Source organism: Poecilia formosa, unplaced genomic scaffold (genome assembly GCF_000485575.1).
Source record: "Poecilia formosa unplaced genomic scaffold, Poecilia_formosa-5.1.2 Scaffold209, whole genome shotgun sequence".
Lineage (NCBI taxonomy): Eukaryota > Metazoa > Chordata > Actinopteri > Cyprinodontiformes > Poeciliidae > Poecilia > Poecilia formosa.
Genome location: NW_006800148.1, coordinates 57,323 through 72,896, shown reverse-complemented (window position 1 = coordinate 72,896; position 15,574 = coordinate 57,323). Strand labels below are relative to the sequence as shown.

At 40.3% G+C, this 15,574-nt stretch overlaps 2 protein-coding genes, 1 long non-coding RNA gene and 1 other non-coding gene across 9 annotated transcripts in view; 3 read left to right on the top strand and 1 right to left on the bottom strand.

Moving 5' to 3' along the window:
- phf21ab (PHD finger protein 21Ab) overlaps positions 1-5,456 on the top strand; it is a 28,342-nt gene extending 22,886 nt beyond the window's left edge. For 3 of the 5 annotated variants that reach the window (XM_016679380.1, XM_007567468.2, XM_007567469.2), the window contains 5 exons: positions 85-191; positions 525-680; positions 2,086-2,161; positions 3,385-3,488; positions 3,768-5,456. In XM_016679380.1, coding sequence (XP_016534866.1) covers positions 85-191; positions 525-680; positions 2,086-2,161; positions 3,385-3,488; positions 3,768-4,439 — 1,115 coding nt within the window. In that variant the 3' untranslated portion in view covers positions 4,440-5,456. The remainder of the gene's footprint in view (positions 1-84; positions 192-524; positions 681-2,085; positions 2,162-3,384; positions 3,489-3,767) is intronic. The other 2 variants (XM_016679381.1, XM_016679382.1) reach the window with 2 other exon arrangements.
- Positions 4,688-10,470, bottom strand: LOC107838077 (uncharacterized). The gene is made up of 2 exons (XR_001664138.1): positions 5,141-10,470; positions 4,688-5,095 (listed from the first exon to the last, which is right to left on the bottom strand). It is a non-coding gene; the product is annotated as an uncharacterized LOC107838077 (long non-coding RNA).
- A 929-nt stretch (positions 10,471-11,399) lies between these two features.
- Positions 11,400-11,471, top strand: trnam-cau (transfer RNA methionine (anticodon CAU)). The gene has a single exon. It is a non-coding gene; the product is annotated as a tRNA-Met (tRNA).
- Positions 11,472-12,774: 1,303 nt separating this feature from the next.
- LOC103148621 (uncharacterized) overlaps positions 12,775-15,574 on the top strand; it is a 7,433-nt gene continuing 4,633 nt past the window's right edge. For both annotated transcript variants that reach the window (XR_001664142.1, XM_007567467.2), the window contains exons 1-3: positions 12,775-13,116; positions 13,672-13,815; positions 14,870-15,033. Coding sequence is in view for 1 of the 2 variants with exons in the window: in XM_007567467.2 (XP_007567529.1) it covers positions 12,873-13,116; positions 13,672-13,815; positions 14,870-15,033 (552 nt within the window). In the remaining variant the exon portion in view is untranslated. The remainder of the gene's footprint in view (positions 13,117-13,671; positions 13,816-14,869; positions 15,034-15,574) is intronic.

The window sequence follows — 15,574 nt, the reverse complement described above, 5'->3', positions numbered from 1 at the left end:
TTTTTTTTTTTTTTTTTTTTTTTTTGTTTTGTTTTGTTTTGTTTTGTTTTTTTCCGTCTTTGTCGTCTGTCTCATTCCACCCAGGTCGCCCACCCAAATTCAGCAGCGTCCCGGAGCTGGGCAGCCTCACCCCGACCTCCCCCTCCAGCCCCGTCCGTCCCCTCCCCCTGCCCAGCCCCGGCTCTGGGGACGTAAGTAACGATGGGGGAGACGGCGGACGCCCCCGTCACACGCAGCCCCGCTGTCGCCCATTCACACACACCGCCATCACTTTGTTGTCCATGTGGTAACCATGAGCCATCACTTCCTGTCATTCAGCCTTACAAAGTGAACAGAGTCCATGAATAACACACACATCCTAACAGACACACACACACATCCATCAGAGCTCTAAACGAGACCAGCTGTAAACTAAACCAGATCACGGTCCCGCCCCCTCCCCTCCGCCCCGCCTCGCCCCGCCTCTCCATGCAGGGTGGGTGGGGCTCCTACGGAAACTGATTTGGTCCAATTCTTCCTCGCAGGGAGACATCCACGAGGATTTCTGCACTGTGTGCAGACGCAGTGGCCAGTTGCTCATGTGCGACACGTGTTCTCGTGTTTATCACCTGGACTGCCTGGATCCACCCCTGAAAACCATTCCTAAAGGCATGTGGATCTGTCCAAAATGCCAAGACCAGGTAACCGCAGCAGCAGAGACTGATCCAGGGTCAGGGGAGCGTTAGCTGTGCTCTAGTCAGGGCTGAAGCGATTAATTGGATTAATCGTGATTAATTGATTGTTGAAATAATCGTCAAATAATTTTGTAATTGATTAATCGTTAACTGGAGTTTACAGACTCAAAAATAGGCCATTTGCTACACAGTCTGAGCAGTAATTTACCCAGAACGGAATAAAAGTACATACATTTTGCATTTAAGATGAAGTGATGTTCTACCCAAAACTTGATTTGCATATTTTTAGCTTCACCCGGTTAAAAGTTTGTGGAAAAAATATTTTATTAAAGGGACAGAATTATGTAAAATCAACTTTTTTGAGATTTACATCATGTTGTAATGTTATCCCCCCATCAAAACATACCTGGAGTGTTGCTTTGATTCTTTTATGCATGTTTGAGAAATCCTTCAATCTCCATGGCAACCATTCAGTTATACAAAACGCCTGAGTGGACCTAGCTCTGCCTTTCAGGCGCAGCTCCTCCTTCCAAGCTTACGCTTCACAGAACAGCCCTTTCTCTGCGACTCCCCCCCTCAGTTCCTTCTGACTAGCCAACAGCAATTAGCAAACACCTGCTGTGCTCATTACATGAGCTACTTCTCAGTTCAACCCTGGTAAAAATGTTAACGGGTTATCTTCCTGAAAGATCAGGAGTTTTTAAAGAGACAGAATTCAATTTCCAAGGCGTTTAGTTTACAAAGTCAAATTTCTTTAGTCATATTTGAAATATACAGCAGTTTTATAACAATCAAAGTTAAAATAGTTACTTGATTATGCTATAACATGCCATATTGTGTTAGGAAAATACATAATACTGCCCTTTTAATAACCTTTTGCTATCCAAGTATTAGTCGGTTAATACAAAAAAGTCAGTCATACACTTTGTTGATGAGTCAGGCAGAAAGGTCTGAGCGCTCCATATTTTGATTTTAAAAGTATTTTTTAGCTGCTGATACATGCTTTGCTATTTACTTTTTCTTATTTACAAAAATGTTTATCTGCAATTTTCAAATAAAGTCTAATGCATAAAAAAGGCTTAAATGAAATTTCTGCAGAATGTCGGTTTTTTTTATCCAATTATCAAAAATAATCAATAGATTAATTGCTAACTAATAAATGGTTAACTGTAATATTAAATGCTGTTTCAGCTGTAGGACTGTTCAGTACTTTGTAAGCATACACATGATGCAGTACTGTTTTTTTTTGTGCTTATGTCTCATTCATTGTGTCAGTTGAGGTTGACATCTCACGTCCATCCACTCCATCACCCGCTCCCTGTCAGTCCCACGCAGCGTGGAGGCTAACCTCGACTCTTTAAATCTGTTCTGGGTCTCAGCCTTTGTGACACCTCTGAGCTTCTCCCCTCAGATCCTGAAAAAAGAAGAAGCCATTCCCTGGCCCGGCACCCTGGCTATCGTTCATTCCTACATTGCATACAAAGAAGGCGAGTCTTCCTCAGAGTTCTTACGGGGGCTTGAAAGCCTCAAAAATGCTTGAATTTCAAGTTTGGAAAGTTCTTGGTTTCTGTTTAAAGTCATAGAAAGTGCTTGATATTCAAACTAAGTTTTGTAATAAAGTGCAGTGTAACCTTTGAGTAAAAGTTAAAATTCATATATAGCGTTATTTACAGTTGAAACCAGGTATTTTTGGTCCTGTTATGCAAAATTCACATTTTGGAGGTTTTTTGTATTTCTGTTTGTTTCAAATGGTTCTAGAAACAGAACAAGCACTTAAAAAAGTAAAATCCTAGCTGTTTTTTGGCAATAAGATAATGTTTTTTGGTGTTTGCAAAATGACCAGTTTCATTAGTCACATTCCAGGGGCACCATGCCTGTTACCTAGCAACCCTAACCTAGTCCAGCCCCGTTACCTAGCAACCCAAGCAAAGTTCCAGCACGTTTCACCAGCTAGTTTTGCTGTTGATAGACTGTTATACTCCTGATTGACGAACAGTGTACTGTTGTTTTTACATGTTTGATCAAGCTTGGTGTATTTAAGTGTGCTATATTGGTACAAAGTTATCAAATAAATTGGTAAATTAATACATTTATGCCAGTTTTTTTTTTTTTTTAAAGAAACATTTTAAGTCAATTCAGCACTGTTTGTTTTTTTCTGTCTCGGATCAGAATCAACCAATATAAACCTCAAATATCTATATCAGTATCGGAAATGAACAAAGTGGCTCGGTGCAGCCCTACCTAGCATCCAGAAACCAATTGATGCATTCTTGTTGCTTTTGCAGGAGGCTCTACTTCTTCTTTTCAAAGATGCATGGTTGTATATTTGCGTATCTGTTTGTAGCCCGTTTAATGTTCGAGTTTAAGTGTTGAGTCAATGTTGAGGCCAGCAGCAGTTTGAATTTGAATTTAAACCAGCAAAAGGCCCTTAGACAGCCGAGGCAGAACTGAGCAGACTAAAATCTTAAGAATGATTTTGTGCAAAAAATTTAATGAACATGTTTTGTGTAGCTTGTCAACCTATCCCAACTTGTTCAAGGAATCATAAACCGGTCACCTTTAAAGTTAATAATAAGACAGACATTTTTTTTTGTCATTGTCTGAAGTTAAATCTGATTAAGTTTCTCTCATTTTACACGAGTTCCAGTTATTAAAATAATTTTTATTTGCTTAACTGTTGCTAAACTGCCGACTCTGTTCTGTGTTTCAGCTAAAGAAGAGGAGAAGCAGAAGCTGATGAAGTGGAGCTCGGAGCTGAAACTGGAGCGCGAGCAGTTGGAACAGAGAGTCAAGCAGCTCAGTAACTCCATAACGGTGAGAAACAGCAGCTTTTCAATAAGATATCTAAGCTTAAGTCAATAACTCTTGAATTTAAATGAAAAAATATATTCCAGTATCACTTGCACTTATAATAAGACATTTTTCTCATAAGTGGGAAAAAAAAAAATCTGTTAGTGGAATTTGTACTAGTCACTAAAACTCCTTGTTTTATAGAGGTGATAACATCCGATGATACATTTCTGCTACATTTCCTCTTAATTTTGTCAACAAATTTTTGCTTGTCTGATCTGATTCTGCTGTTTCTTTCTGCAGAAGTGCATGGAGACCAAAAACACCATCCTGGCTCGTCAGAAGGAGATGCAGCTTTCCCTGGACAAAGTCAAGCATCTCATTCGCCTCATCCAAGCCTTCAACTTCAACCAGGCCCTGGCGGAGACGGAGGGAAAGGACGTCCGGGTGCAGGACGGCGCTCGGGTCGTTGTCGGCTCTGGAGCTGCAGCTGAAGTCGGTGCGACGGGGAAGCCGGTGGTGAGCAGCTCTCTGGTCAGCAGCGAACAGGAGGAGCAGCAGACAGAAGGAGCAGCAGCAGCAGGAGGGGGAGGAGGAGGAGCAGGAGGAGGAGACGGCGGCAACAGCACAGTGCTGACTAACTGCCCCGCTGCTGGGGCAGGGGTTGCGCCGGGGTTAGGGGGTCACACAGAGACCACTCCTTGTGTGGAGGTTCAGCCCAAGCCTGAGACTGAGGCAGCTCCTGCGGCTCCTGCAAAGGTTGCCACCACCAACGGTACGACGGAGCCGCCGCCATGCCCTGCCCACAGCCCTGCCGCCGCCACTGAGAACAAGATATCTGCTGTGAACCCTGCAGAGACGGCGGTGGAGAAGAAGCAGGAGGAGCTCAGCGACGGCAGCAACAACAGCAAAACCTCAGAACCCTCCCAGCATTCTTTGCCAGCTCTGCTTAGCAGTTTGGACGATAAAAAGTAACGCTGTGTCCTTGTGGCTGCAGGAAGTCAAACATATATATTAAAAAAAGAAAAAAAAGACCTTTGCTTGCACCGCACGGTGCCCTGAAGTTGCCAATCTGTATAAATGTTGTTTGTTTGCATTGTATTGTCAGACTGTGTCAATGGTAGATGTACAGCCCAAGTCACGTGACTCTGGGAAGACCCGGGTCATCATGCCAATTAGTGATAGACGTCATGGAGGGAACACTCAAAGGAAGATTTTCTTCATCATCACACCGGTGTGTGCCTGTTACAGTGGCCCCTGTGTTCTGTTGACGGCTCCAAGGAGAACCCAGAACATGGAACCAAACATCTGTCGGGGGGAGCTGGTCCAAGAAGCAGTGTTGTAAACGTTTGTGTACTGAAAAGAGAACCTGTTCGCGTCCTCGTCCCGGCGACCCTGATGGGAACGGCGCTCAACAGTCTGAGTTCTCGATTAATTTCCTCACCTGAAACCAAACCAGAACCCAGTCAGGACCGTTCCAACCCGAAGGCTTCAGTTTGATTCAAGCTGTCATCACAAAACAAATTTGATGAAGCAAATGTGACCATGAAGTGTGTTTTCAAAACTTGATGTTTGTCACCCATTACTTCTCTAGTCTGCTCTCACCAGGCTCTACCCACTTTTTGGTCAGACTCCGCCCACTTTTTGGTCAGACTCCGCCCATTTTCTGGTTAGACTCTGCCCATATTCTGCATCAGCTCAGTTTAAATTTGATTGGGTGAAAAGTTATGACACACCCTTTAGTTCAGGAGGAGTTGCAAACATTTTACTTTTTGGTTTTATATGAAAAACTAAATGAGTCAAATGCATGAAGCCACTCCAGCCTTTTGTAGATCTTTAGAAAAGTGTTGCGCCTGATCATGAATTTAAAAACCGAAGTCAAATGCCTTATTGGATTACTTAACTCAAGGATGTCCAAAATGTGGCCAGGGTGCCATTTGTGGCTCTTGATATTATTTTGTCTGCCCCTTGACTTCAAGACAAGAATGGTAACAAGACAAGAATGGTAAAAAATCTGGCCTACAAAATAGAAAACAATTGATGAGCCAAACAAATTGGCATTTGTCAGTTCTTCTTTTAATAAGAAACTGGTTCAAAACCTATTTTATGTTTTGGATTTTTAATATTATATAGATTTAATTAAATTGTTATTTATTTTTTGTAGGTAAAACTAAATAAAGTTGCTATAAACTAGTTTTTGTATTTTAAATTTAATGAATTTTGTGGCCAGCCAGTAGTTTAAATTTGCTAGTTTTGATCCCCAGGACATTACTAGTGCAGGAAGTCCAAACCATATATTTCCAAACTTTTATCTTCAGCTTAAGTTTTGACTTGAGCACAGTTTGTTGAGTTACTTCCTCTTTATAGGGGATTTCACCTTGTCAAAAAGTTCAGAGAACATTTCAGGGCCCCCAAAGGTCCCACCAACCAGTGAAGGAAAGTCTAATGTAGATCCAGAACTGGGTTTCCTTTAAAAGTGAACTCGCACTGAGTCGCAAAGTTCCTTTGAGTCATACTGAAGCCTTTGAAACTTCAAATTAATCCAAAAATAGTCCAACTCTGTTGACCCTATCACCCACCATCATCACCTTCCTTGCAGTCCTAGGTTTTGTACCAGGGTCTCCCAATGAAGGCTGGGTGCAGCCCTCTGGTAGACTGTTGTTCCCTGATGGACTCTGGGTTGAACCCCGATTTGGTCCCGGGATGAGGACGAACAGGAGCGGAAGCCTAACAGATGTTTTCAGTGGTGTCGGTCAGTGTAGTGATTGAGTTTTCATTCGTGAGTCGTGTGTATGAGCGTGTGTGTGTGTGTGTGCGTGAGCATGTGTGTGTGTCAACTGTGAGCACTAAATGTGAATTTGCAATATTGCAACGTCAACACACACAAACTCTATCTGGGCTGTTTGTTTTTTATAGGAAAAGATATTCAGGTCTTCCTAGTCTCCAGAATAAGTGCTTTCTGTTCCTGAACCTGCTGGACTGGCATCATCATCATCACCATTGCCGTCGTCATCGCCGCCGCCGCCGCCGCTGGGTGGTGGTGATCGTTTGAATCCTGAACTGCCAAAATCCTGATGATGTTTCCAAATTCAGCAGGGACTTGTCCTCTTACTGTCCTCGAAGATCAAATCATCGGAAAGATTCAGATGCAAAGTCCCGGCCGAGACAGGAGAGCGTTGGGAACAATAACCACAGCAGGACGTGTTCCCGTCCGGAGAAACGGAGGGATCTGTTGGAGGTTAAAGGACGACCACACAATTCCTGAGATTAAAGCACAAGCTTGCTGCATTACAAAGAAGTGCTGAAGAGCTTTTTGTACGTTCCCGTGGAGTTAAACAGAGTATGCATCTCTTCATTGTCTGTGACTTCCCCTTACATTGCCAATATTTCCCCTCGGTGTGACTCTGAGGCTGGAGTCTGATTAGGAGTTTGTCCCACTGAGTCAGGCTTGGAGCTGGAACATGAAGCCGATGGTTATCGAAGCAACTGATTGGAACATTGACGAGGTGAATAGAGATTAAAGTTGCCTCCATTTATGCTGGAGACTTTAGTTTTACTTGGGGTTCCTTTGGTTCTCCGATGTGCTCACTCCTTCCTGAATGCGAGGAAATGTTTCAGACTTTTTTTTAGGAGAATTCCCTCTGAAAATTCTTTTTGTTACACAAAATCAGTCCAGAAGTATATATCGCCAACTCAAGTCCTCAAGAGCTACTGTCCTGCTGTAACTTTGATCCATCCCTGCTCCAACACTCCTGAATTGCCTCCTTACCTTGTCATAAAGTACTGCTATGGTACTTTGTACCTCGAGTTAACGAGACATTTGTCTGTTTCTGGTGTCTTAGAGCAGGGATGCATCTAAAGTCGAACTTGAGGACTGGAGATACGCCTTGTTTCCATTGAGTGGTGCGGTTAGGGACACTATTTGGTCTGTTTGAACCGACTTGTACCACAGCATTCCTAGGCTCCCTTCAGTTGTAGGTCTATGGGACAATAGGGCAGAGATACTTGTGTCACACCACAGTCCATTTGGAGGATATGTGATAAGCATGAGACTTACTAGTAAGTCATATTTGTTGTTGCCTTGTAATATTGTGTTTAGGGTTTAACCCTGCCAGTCCAGGGTGAGTCCAATTGGCGATGGAAACAATCCCTTGAGAATGCCGGTCCATTGTTTGGGGGACACGAGAAATACTAGCAAATCACATTTGTCATTGCACTTGTATGAGGCAGTATTAGACATTTCTGTTTGATCCCACCTGTCTGGTGAGAGTCCAACTTGTGGAGGGAACGCTCTTGAATATATCTGGTGATCATGCCTCAGTGTAAACAAGGCAAAAGGGGCATCCCTGCTCCAACACACCTGAATTACTTTCTTAGCTAGTCATAAAGTACTGCAGAGGCCTAGTAACAAGTCATTTGTTTGATTTTGGTGTCTTGGAGAAGGGATGCATATGAAGTTGAAGTTAAGGACTGGACTGAAGTTATAAATCGTTACCACATAGTGGTGCAGTTTGGTATGCTTTTTTTCTGTTTCCAATGAAAAAGCAGCCCATAAAATCAGTCCGTACTGCACCATTCCTGGACTCCCTTCAGTTGAAGGTATATGGGACAATGACACTGTTATGGTGGAGCTACTGGTGTGATACAGTCCATTGATTGGGGGACAGAAAAAACATCATTGCTCGAGACATACTAGTTCTCAACGTTGGGCAGTTGGATTTAACTTTCTCTGCCCAGTGAGAGTCCAGCTGGTGTTGGAAACACTCTCCATCATGAATAAACAAGACAATAAAATGGCATACTGGACCGTACTGATCAATACCATACCGCTCAATGAAAGCGAGGCGCTAGAGACCCCACCTCTAAGCTCAACAGACAAATATCCCAACACTTCTTGGATTGCTGCTCTCCCAGAAAAGACCTGTTTCCTCTCATGATGGTGGGTGTGAGCTCTTGTTTGGGTGGTGTTCTGTTGCGGGCGTCTTACTTTTTATTTAAATTCATATCATGCAGACTCTTGTGAGTGAATCAGCATATCCCAATGGCACCTGGTTTTCTCCCATCAGCTGCACAGACTGCCTTCATTCCAAACACCCCAGAGAAATATGTGTGTGTGGAGGGTGTGTGTGTGTGTGTTGGGTGTGTCCTGTAGAGTTCAGCTGATCTGACGGGGATGACCCAGACAGGAAACCCAAGTGTCCCCGCTTCCTTTTGGGTCCCACTTGTCATGTTTAAATCTCCATTGGGTGGACGTGATTCTCATTCCGACCCGTAGATCCTATCGGTCATCAGGTCTCTGGATCCTTCCCTCTGTACAGTAGGTACCTCTGAGTGCCTTTCTTCAAACAGCAGATAATACTTGTCTCTTGACTTGCACTGTGACTCGTAAAACTTAACAAAATCCTCCGGGATCGCCCCCCACCTGACACCGAGCCCTGTCCACAATAGCCCCGCCCCAGAGGAAGCTGCGCCCCACTCCGCAGGCTGCCAGGAGTCGATGCAAGCTCGTCACTTCACACCAACACGTTTGATTTGACCACATAGTGTTCTGTTCTCCATCCCTAGAAGTTGCCTTATATGTATTTTATTTTCTGGTGAAATGTTCAGATTTCGGGTCATAGGGGGTGGGGTTTGTGCAGAGGCAGTCTGACATCTCATTCTGATCCGTTTGTCATGCACTTTTAGTTTGATCAGTATTATCAGAGATGGGTTATGTTTTATTCTGAAAAGCCCCCCCGCCCTCTTTCTTCCCGTCTCTTATTTTGGAGGAGGGATGAGTTTGCAGGATCAGGTCACATGACCCGGAATGCATTTCGGATGAACAAACCTGAGCCCAGCCAGCATGACCTGTGCTCGCTGTGGTGCAGCACATGCCTTCTTATGCAAGTTTTTATACCAACCTTTTTTATTATGCATTGCTTCGGTTTTTTTGTTTTTATGTGAAACTTAAGTCACCTTTTTTTCTGTTTTTCTCTGAACATTCTGGCATCTCGATGCCAAACGTGTGCATGTGTTTACACATTCAGGTAGCCATTCAGGGTGGGTTTTCCCGGACAGTGCCGAGAGGTTTGCTTTTATTATGGGGGGAGGGATTCTGTTGCAGTACTGCGAGTGACCACCGGGGGGCGGAGTGGAGCGAGAGTTTGGCGCCATCTCGGCTCTCCTTTTAGCTTAGCTTTTATTTAACTCTGCCGTTGCTGAGTGGAAACGGGGCGTTGAGATCTAAAATGCTCCTTAATTGAAGTCTGGAAGCAAATATATCCAAAGAACTCTGCATATCATCGTGGTGTGAGTTTTCTGCTTCGTCCATCGACGGTTTGTGGGGCTTCCGCGTGGGTCCTGGGGAGGAGGTTTGCTTTTCATCTTTCGGTTTTAAAGCGATCAAGTCATGATTGTGGCCTTCTAGTATTCTGTGGGTTCATGACGTCATTCACCTGTTGTTCCCGCTCAGCATCCATCCATCCACCCATTTATCCCGTCTGGATCCTCTACACCTGCAGCTTCTTACCTCATCCACAGCTGAGTCCATCGGGGTGTGTTGAGTGCAAAAAATCTGAAAAATACTACAAAAAAAAAATAAAATACAAAAAAAAGAATCTAAAAAATGAAAAGAAGTCTTTTTCTATCTTCCATTTGGTGAGATGCATTGTAGCGATCAGAATAAAGAAAACGTTCACCTGGTGTGCTGAATAATGTGTAAATTGGTTATTACACAATCTGAATATTTGTATAATTGTTTGTATTTTTTCATAATGATTTTGGAAAGGAATGTGTTTATTTTTTTGACTTCTGTTCCAGATGTGTCTTCTGTTGGCCTGACATTGTGACTGGTCTGGTGGGATTCTTACCTCTGTATTGAGCCTCTTCTGTGATGAATTCTTTGTATGCAGTGTTTAGGAAATACTGTAGGGAACATGGGGAGGAGTTATTAGGAGCATTTGATCAATTTGTATTTATTTATTTTATCATTTTGTTAAAATAAATTGTGAAAAACAAAAAAATCATCTTCTGAAATTATTTATTTTTCAATCCACCTTTAGGTAACACTTACCTTGATTATAGCATGAATTAAGAAAAATAAATTTAAATTAGCTCTCTGTCTGTTTAATATGTGGAACGATATTAGGAAATAATAGCCAAATAACTCTTAGTCTCTGTCAGTTTTTATTGTATGTATTGAACAATAAATTAAGTGAATTTGTTTTCAAATAGTAAGTTCTGCACAAATCCAGAATAAACACAAAATATAAAAGTTTATAAACAAAAATACTTAATAGTTAAAACTAGTTACATTCATAAACCAAAATGAGAGGAATAAGAAAAACTAAAACTACAAAATATATAGTAGGGATGCCACTTTTTATGATCTTTTATTATTTATAATTATTGTACTTTATCTTCATTTTATGTTCACTACTGTTTTGCTTTATCAAAATTACTGTTTTATTTTAATTAACCTCTTGGCCAGATCACCCTCTTAAAAGAGACCTTTATTGGACTCTATGAATTCTTATCTAATTAAATGAAGGTTAATTTAAAAAATAAAACAGAAACGTCAGAAATCGAAAAGGAAATCGTCAGTGGAGTGCAAACTAAATATTTCTGATTTTGTTTTGACGTGTTTCTTTCGCTCACTAATACACTTTGTATTAGTGTATTTGTAAATTGTGTATGACTTTGAAATACTGGATATTTTTCACTTTCGATCTGAACGCTAGATGTTATCATGTGTGGGCGGGGCCGGAAAACACATAAAAACATACATAGAAATAAAAATAACAACCCATAGTAGCGCGTATTTTTGTCCTCTATTGAATATTTGAACTGGCGCTGACAGTTTGATAAACACTACAAACAAAAGCGCGTTAATCTTGGTAAAATCACATCATGGGTGATCACGTATTAAGTAGCGACATGTTGACGCAATGACACCGCAGCAGAGTGGCGCAGCGGAAGCGTGCTGGGCCCATAACCCAGAGGTCGATGGATCGAAACCATCCTCTGCTATGAATTTTTTTTTTTTTTGTGTGTGTGGAAAATTTAGGATTACATTTTATGAGTAGAAGATTAAACACAATGCCAAATTGTGTTTAATTAGTTTCCAATTACCGTAAAATACTGAGAGGTTTATGAAATGCTTGAACATGAATTACATTTACATTATATTCAGAACAAAAGTGGTTTGTTAGTTAAATGTCTCTACAGTTAACTGCTCTTTTTATCTATAAAATATACCATAAGTGTTGAATTCAACTCTGCTTAGTGATTTCAGCTCCTCTGAATGAAACTAAAATTATATAGTTCAATAAGCAATTTGGTAACTTAAATTAATTCAAGTAAATTAAATTTCAAAAGGTAAATACGCTACACAACTCACTTAAGTGAATAAAATATCATAAAGTTTATGATTTATAATGGAGTTACTTAGTTTTTAAGATTTAATTTTGATGAAATATAAATTTCCTCAACATAAAGAAAGGAATAGGAAATTAAACCACAAAAATGTTTCACATAACTGAAATTGTAACAGAAACTTTACTGTTTCACATCTACACGTCCGAAATATAAACCTGTGACCATTTTGTCATTTATTTATTTATCAAATAGTTATTTGTTTTGTTTACATTTAAAAATACAAGTGAGAACAGTGGGATAAATGGACATATAACTACATTATTATAAATACAAAATAAAACGTTTTGATTATAGAAATAATTTTTGTATTTCTAGAATTTAGTGGGTATTGGGTTGTAGATGACATAGTACTGACGTCATGCAATGCAGATGGAGGTCAGGAAGTAAATGCATCCTGTTTACTTCTGTTGATCCACCTTCAAAATGCCTAAAATCTGTGTTTTGCAAGGTTGTTACAGCCGTTCTAACAGAGAGAAACAAGAGGCCACAAACAGAAGCATCACGACAGCAAAAGGGAAGAGCAAAGGCAGGGAAGCTTCTTCTTCTTTTCTATTATGGTGGATCGCAAGCAACTTTAAGGTGCATACCGCCACCTACTGTTCACGAGTGTGTAGCAACAATACTTTACATCTCTTAAATTATATTTTTTAATCTTGTACGGCAGGGAAGCTTCCCTACACTGCCATTGAAAAAGAAATAAACAGTCTAGAAGATGATCTCTCTGATGAAAGCTCACCAGTCCCTGAAAATAGACAATTAGAAGGTGAGGAAAACTATATTTATTTATTTTTTTAAATAAATTTTCTGAATCTAATTTTTAATAACTAAAAATGTTTACATTTTCCACTTTAAAAACCATTTATTTATCCTTAAAGTGACGTCACATACTTGTGGCTTGTGGGTATTGCAGTGCGTGAACGTCGCCGGGGTTAAAACGCGGCAGTATTGGTGGAACTCTCAGCTGTTTCCTGCGTGTTTTGTTCCACGCCAGAAATGGGGGGCAGAGAATGTTGCGTGAATAACTGTGGGAGCAGCTCCCACGACCACCAGGGCAGAATGCTCCTGAACGGCCTGAGCTTCCACTGCTTCCCTGCATGGAGAACGAAGGAAGGCGACCTTATATCGGAGCTAACGAGGCGGCGGAGAGAAGCTTGGGTGACCGCCGTGGGCCGCAGAGAAATCACCTTCGACCGCATCCAGTCCTCCATGAGAGTCTGCTCCAGACACTTTGTCTCTGGTGAGTCCAAACAGGCTTTATTTCTCTACTCAGCGCGAAGAGGATCCAGAGACATGTTAGCATCAATGCTAATCACAGCACAGCCGCCATATTGGTCAGGGCGACTCTACTTTCATATAGTCGCTTTTAATGCCATATAAGTTTATCTTCAAATCGTTTCGTACTAGAGATAGTTTCTCTGTGGTAATATTATAATTTATTATCTAATGCTAATAAAAAACTGATAATGGTGCAGGGCGATTTTAAATTTGTAAAAGATATTCGGTTCATGTAAAGGTAAAAAAAAAACCTTGTTGCAAGGCAACATTGTTACCAACTTTGCCGCCGTTTACCTTCTTCCCATTTCTGGGGAGAAACCCCACATGAAAGCTATTTTTATTGTAAAAAAGAAATAACAATAACCTTTTTATGCATTAGGAATGCTTATTTTGGATATTTAGATGCATATGGACAGAAAAAAACGTGTTAATGCATAGAAATGGGAGCACTTTCTGATGAGCCACTCTTTGTAAAAAAGCTTGGGGAAACTTTTTTTTATTCATTGTCCTTTTATAGGAAAACCAGCATATGAGATGCTGGACTCAGATCCAGACTGGGTGCCGTCTCTCCATCTGGGCCATGATGGTAATGATGATGAATGTGAAGAAAAGTCCTGGAATAAAAGAAGAAGATTGTCTTCTGCTGAGAAACCAGTAGAAGGTGGGTCTCAAAGATTTGTTTTAAACATTTTTTAATGTGCGCTCAAACATGCATCACAAACAGTGAGTTTGACGCATGTGAAAGCTTTTTTGTTGAAAAAGGGGTGCGTAGGTCAGACCAAATCCAAGTTCTGGGGGTCATAATGTTTTGCCTGATTTGTGTATGAACTGATTATTTTCAGTTCCTGCACAGAGCATTGCTTAGTGGGAACGTGCCCAAATTTAAACAACAGAGGTCCTTGTACACAGCCGTGTGGTACACCTCTGTCTATGTAAAAATACAGATTATATTTTCTGGATCGTATATTGTTGTAAAAACCAATAATCAGAGCTCAAAGTTCTGATAGTTAGAAATTAAACCACAATGTTGCTCAAATTTGGCTTCATGTAAAATAATAAACGTCATTATAGGGCTGCAACAACAACTGATTATTTTAGTAATTGATTGATCTATCAATTATATATTCTGACGATTAATCGGATAAAAAAATTGGCATATTCTGAAGAGTCTTCATTTAACAACCAAAGTCTTTTTTATACAGTATTCATTGCATCAAAAGATGTAAAAAAACACATAATTTCATTTTTTGAATAAGAAAGCCCTTTCTGCTTCACTTGATATCAACAAAGTATAGGGTTGTAGATTGGATTAATCAATAAGTGGATAGCAAAAGGTGCTCAGTAGATTTTTTGGTTTTGTTTTGTTTTTTACAGAATCTGAACTGGGTCAAGCTAAAGCTTTACCATTTGAGTTCTGGGTATAAAGTATTTTCAGAAGAATGTTTTTTTTTCTTTTTTTTAATCATAAATTCAAAATGTATACATTTTTTGTACAGTTTTGACTTAATCACTACTTTGAAGATGTTTTAGCAAAAGGCATTTTTGAGTCTCTATGCTCCAGTTATCTATTAATTGATTACTAAATTAGTTGATTATTTCAATAATCAATTAACTACTAGGTTGAAGTAAAAGTCGTCAGCAGAAGTAAGCAGCAAATGCTCTAAAATGTCCTGTTAGTCGGCTGCGTTGACTGAATGTCGTCCCTCTGCGTTCAGGAGCAGATGGTGCTGCTGAAGCCAGGAAGCCTCCTCCGCCTGCTTGGAACGAAGTGAAATCTGCTCTGCAGTCTCTTCTGGGGGGTAAAACCGTCATCAGTCAGCAGCAGGGAGACGATGAGCAGAACCAAGGCGCTGAGACAACGACCGACTCCGGCTTCCGGGTACGGCAGACGTTTGATGTTAATGTATCCATCTTGTTTTTGTAAATATCATATGTTTTTATTTATTTTAAAACTTAAAAAAATAAATAAAATGGTGATTCTTTCAAAATAAGCACAAATTTTATAGAGCAGATTGGGGCTGAAACAATTAATTTGCTGAAAAAGCATATTCAAAGCAGTTATTAAACCAGAACTGTGTAAACCAGCAAACAGTATACATTCTGCCTTTAAGATAAAAACTCCTTTCTCTATAAATAAATATGTTTTAGCCAAAGCTCCTCAAGTGGAATAGTTTTACTCCATCTTATTCAGATTTACTAAAGTAACGCTACGTTATTGCATTTTAGGCTATAAAATGTTTTATTTTCTTATTTTAAAAAAATAATTGAATTATTTAATTGCTTTTTTAATTTACTTATACATTAAACATTCTTGCCCATTTGGAACAAAATATGAATCTAATGTAAATCTGATTTGACTAATCATCAAATTAATTGATCAATCAATTACAAAAATAATCTTTAATTGCAGCCCCAAAGCA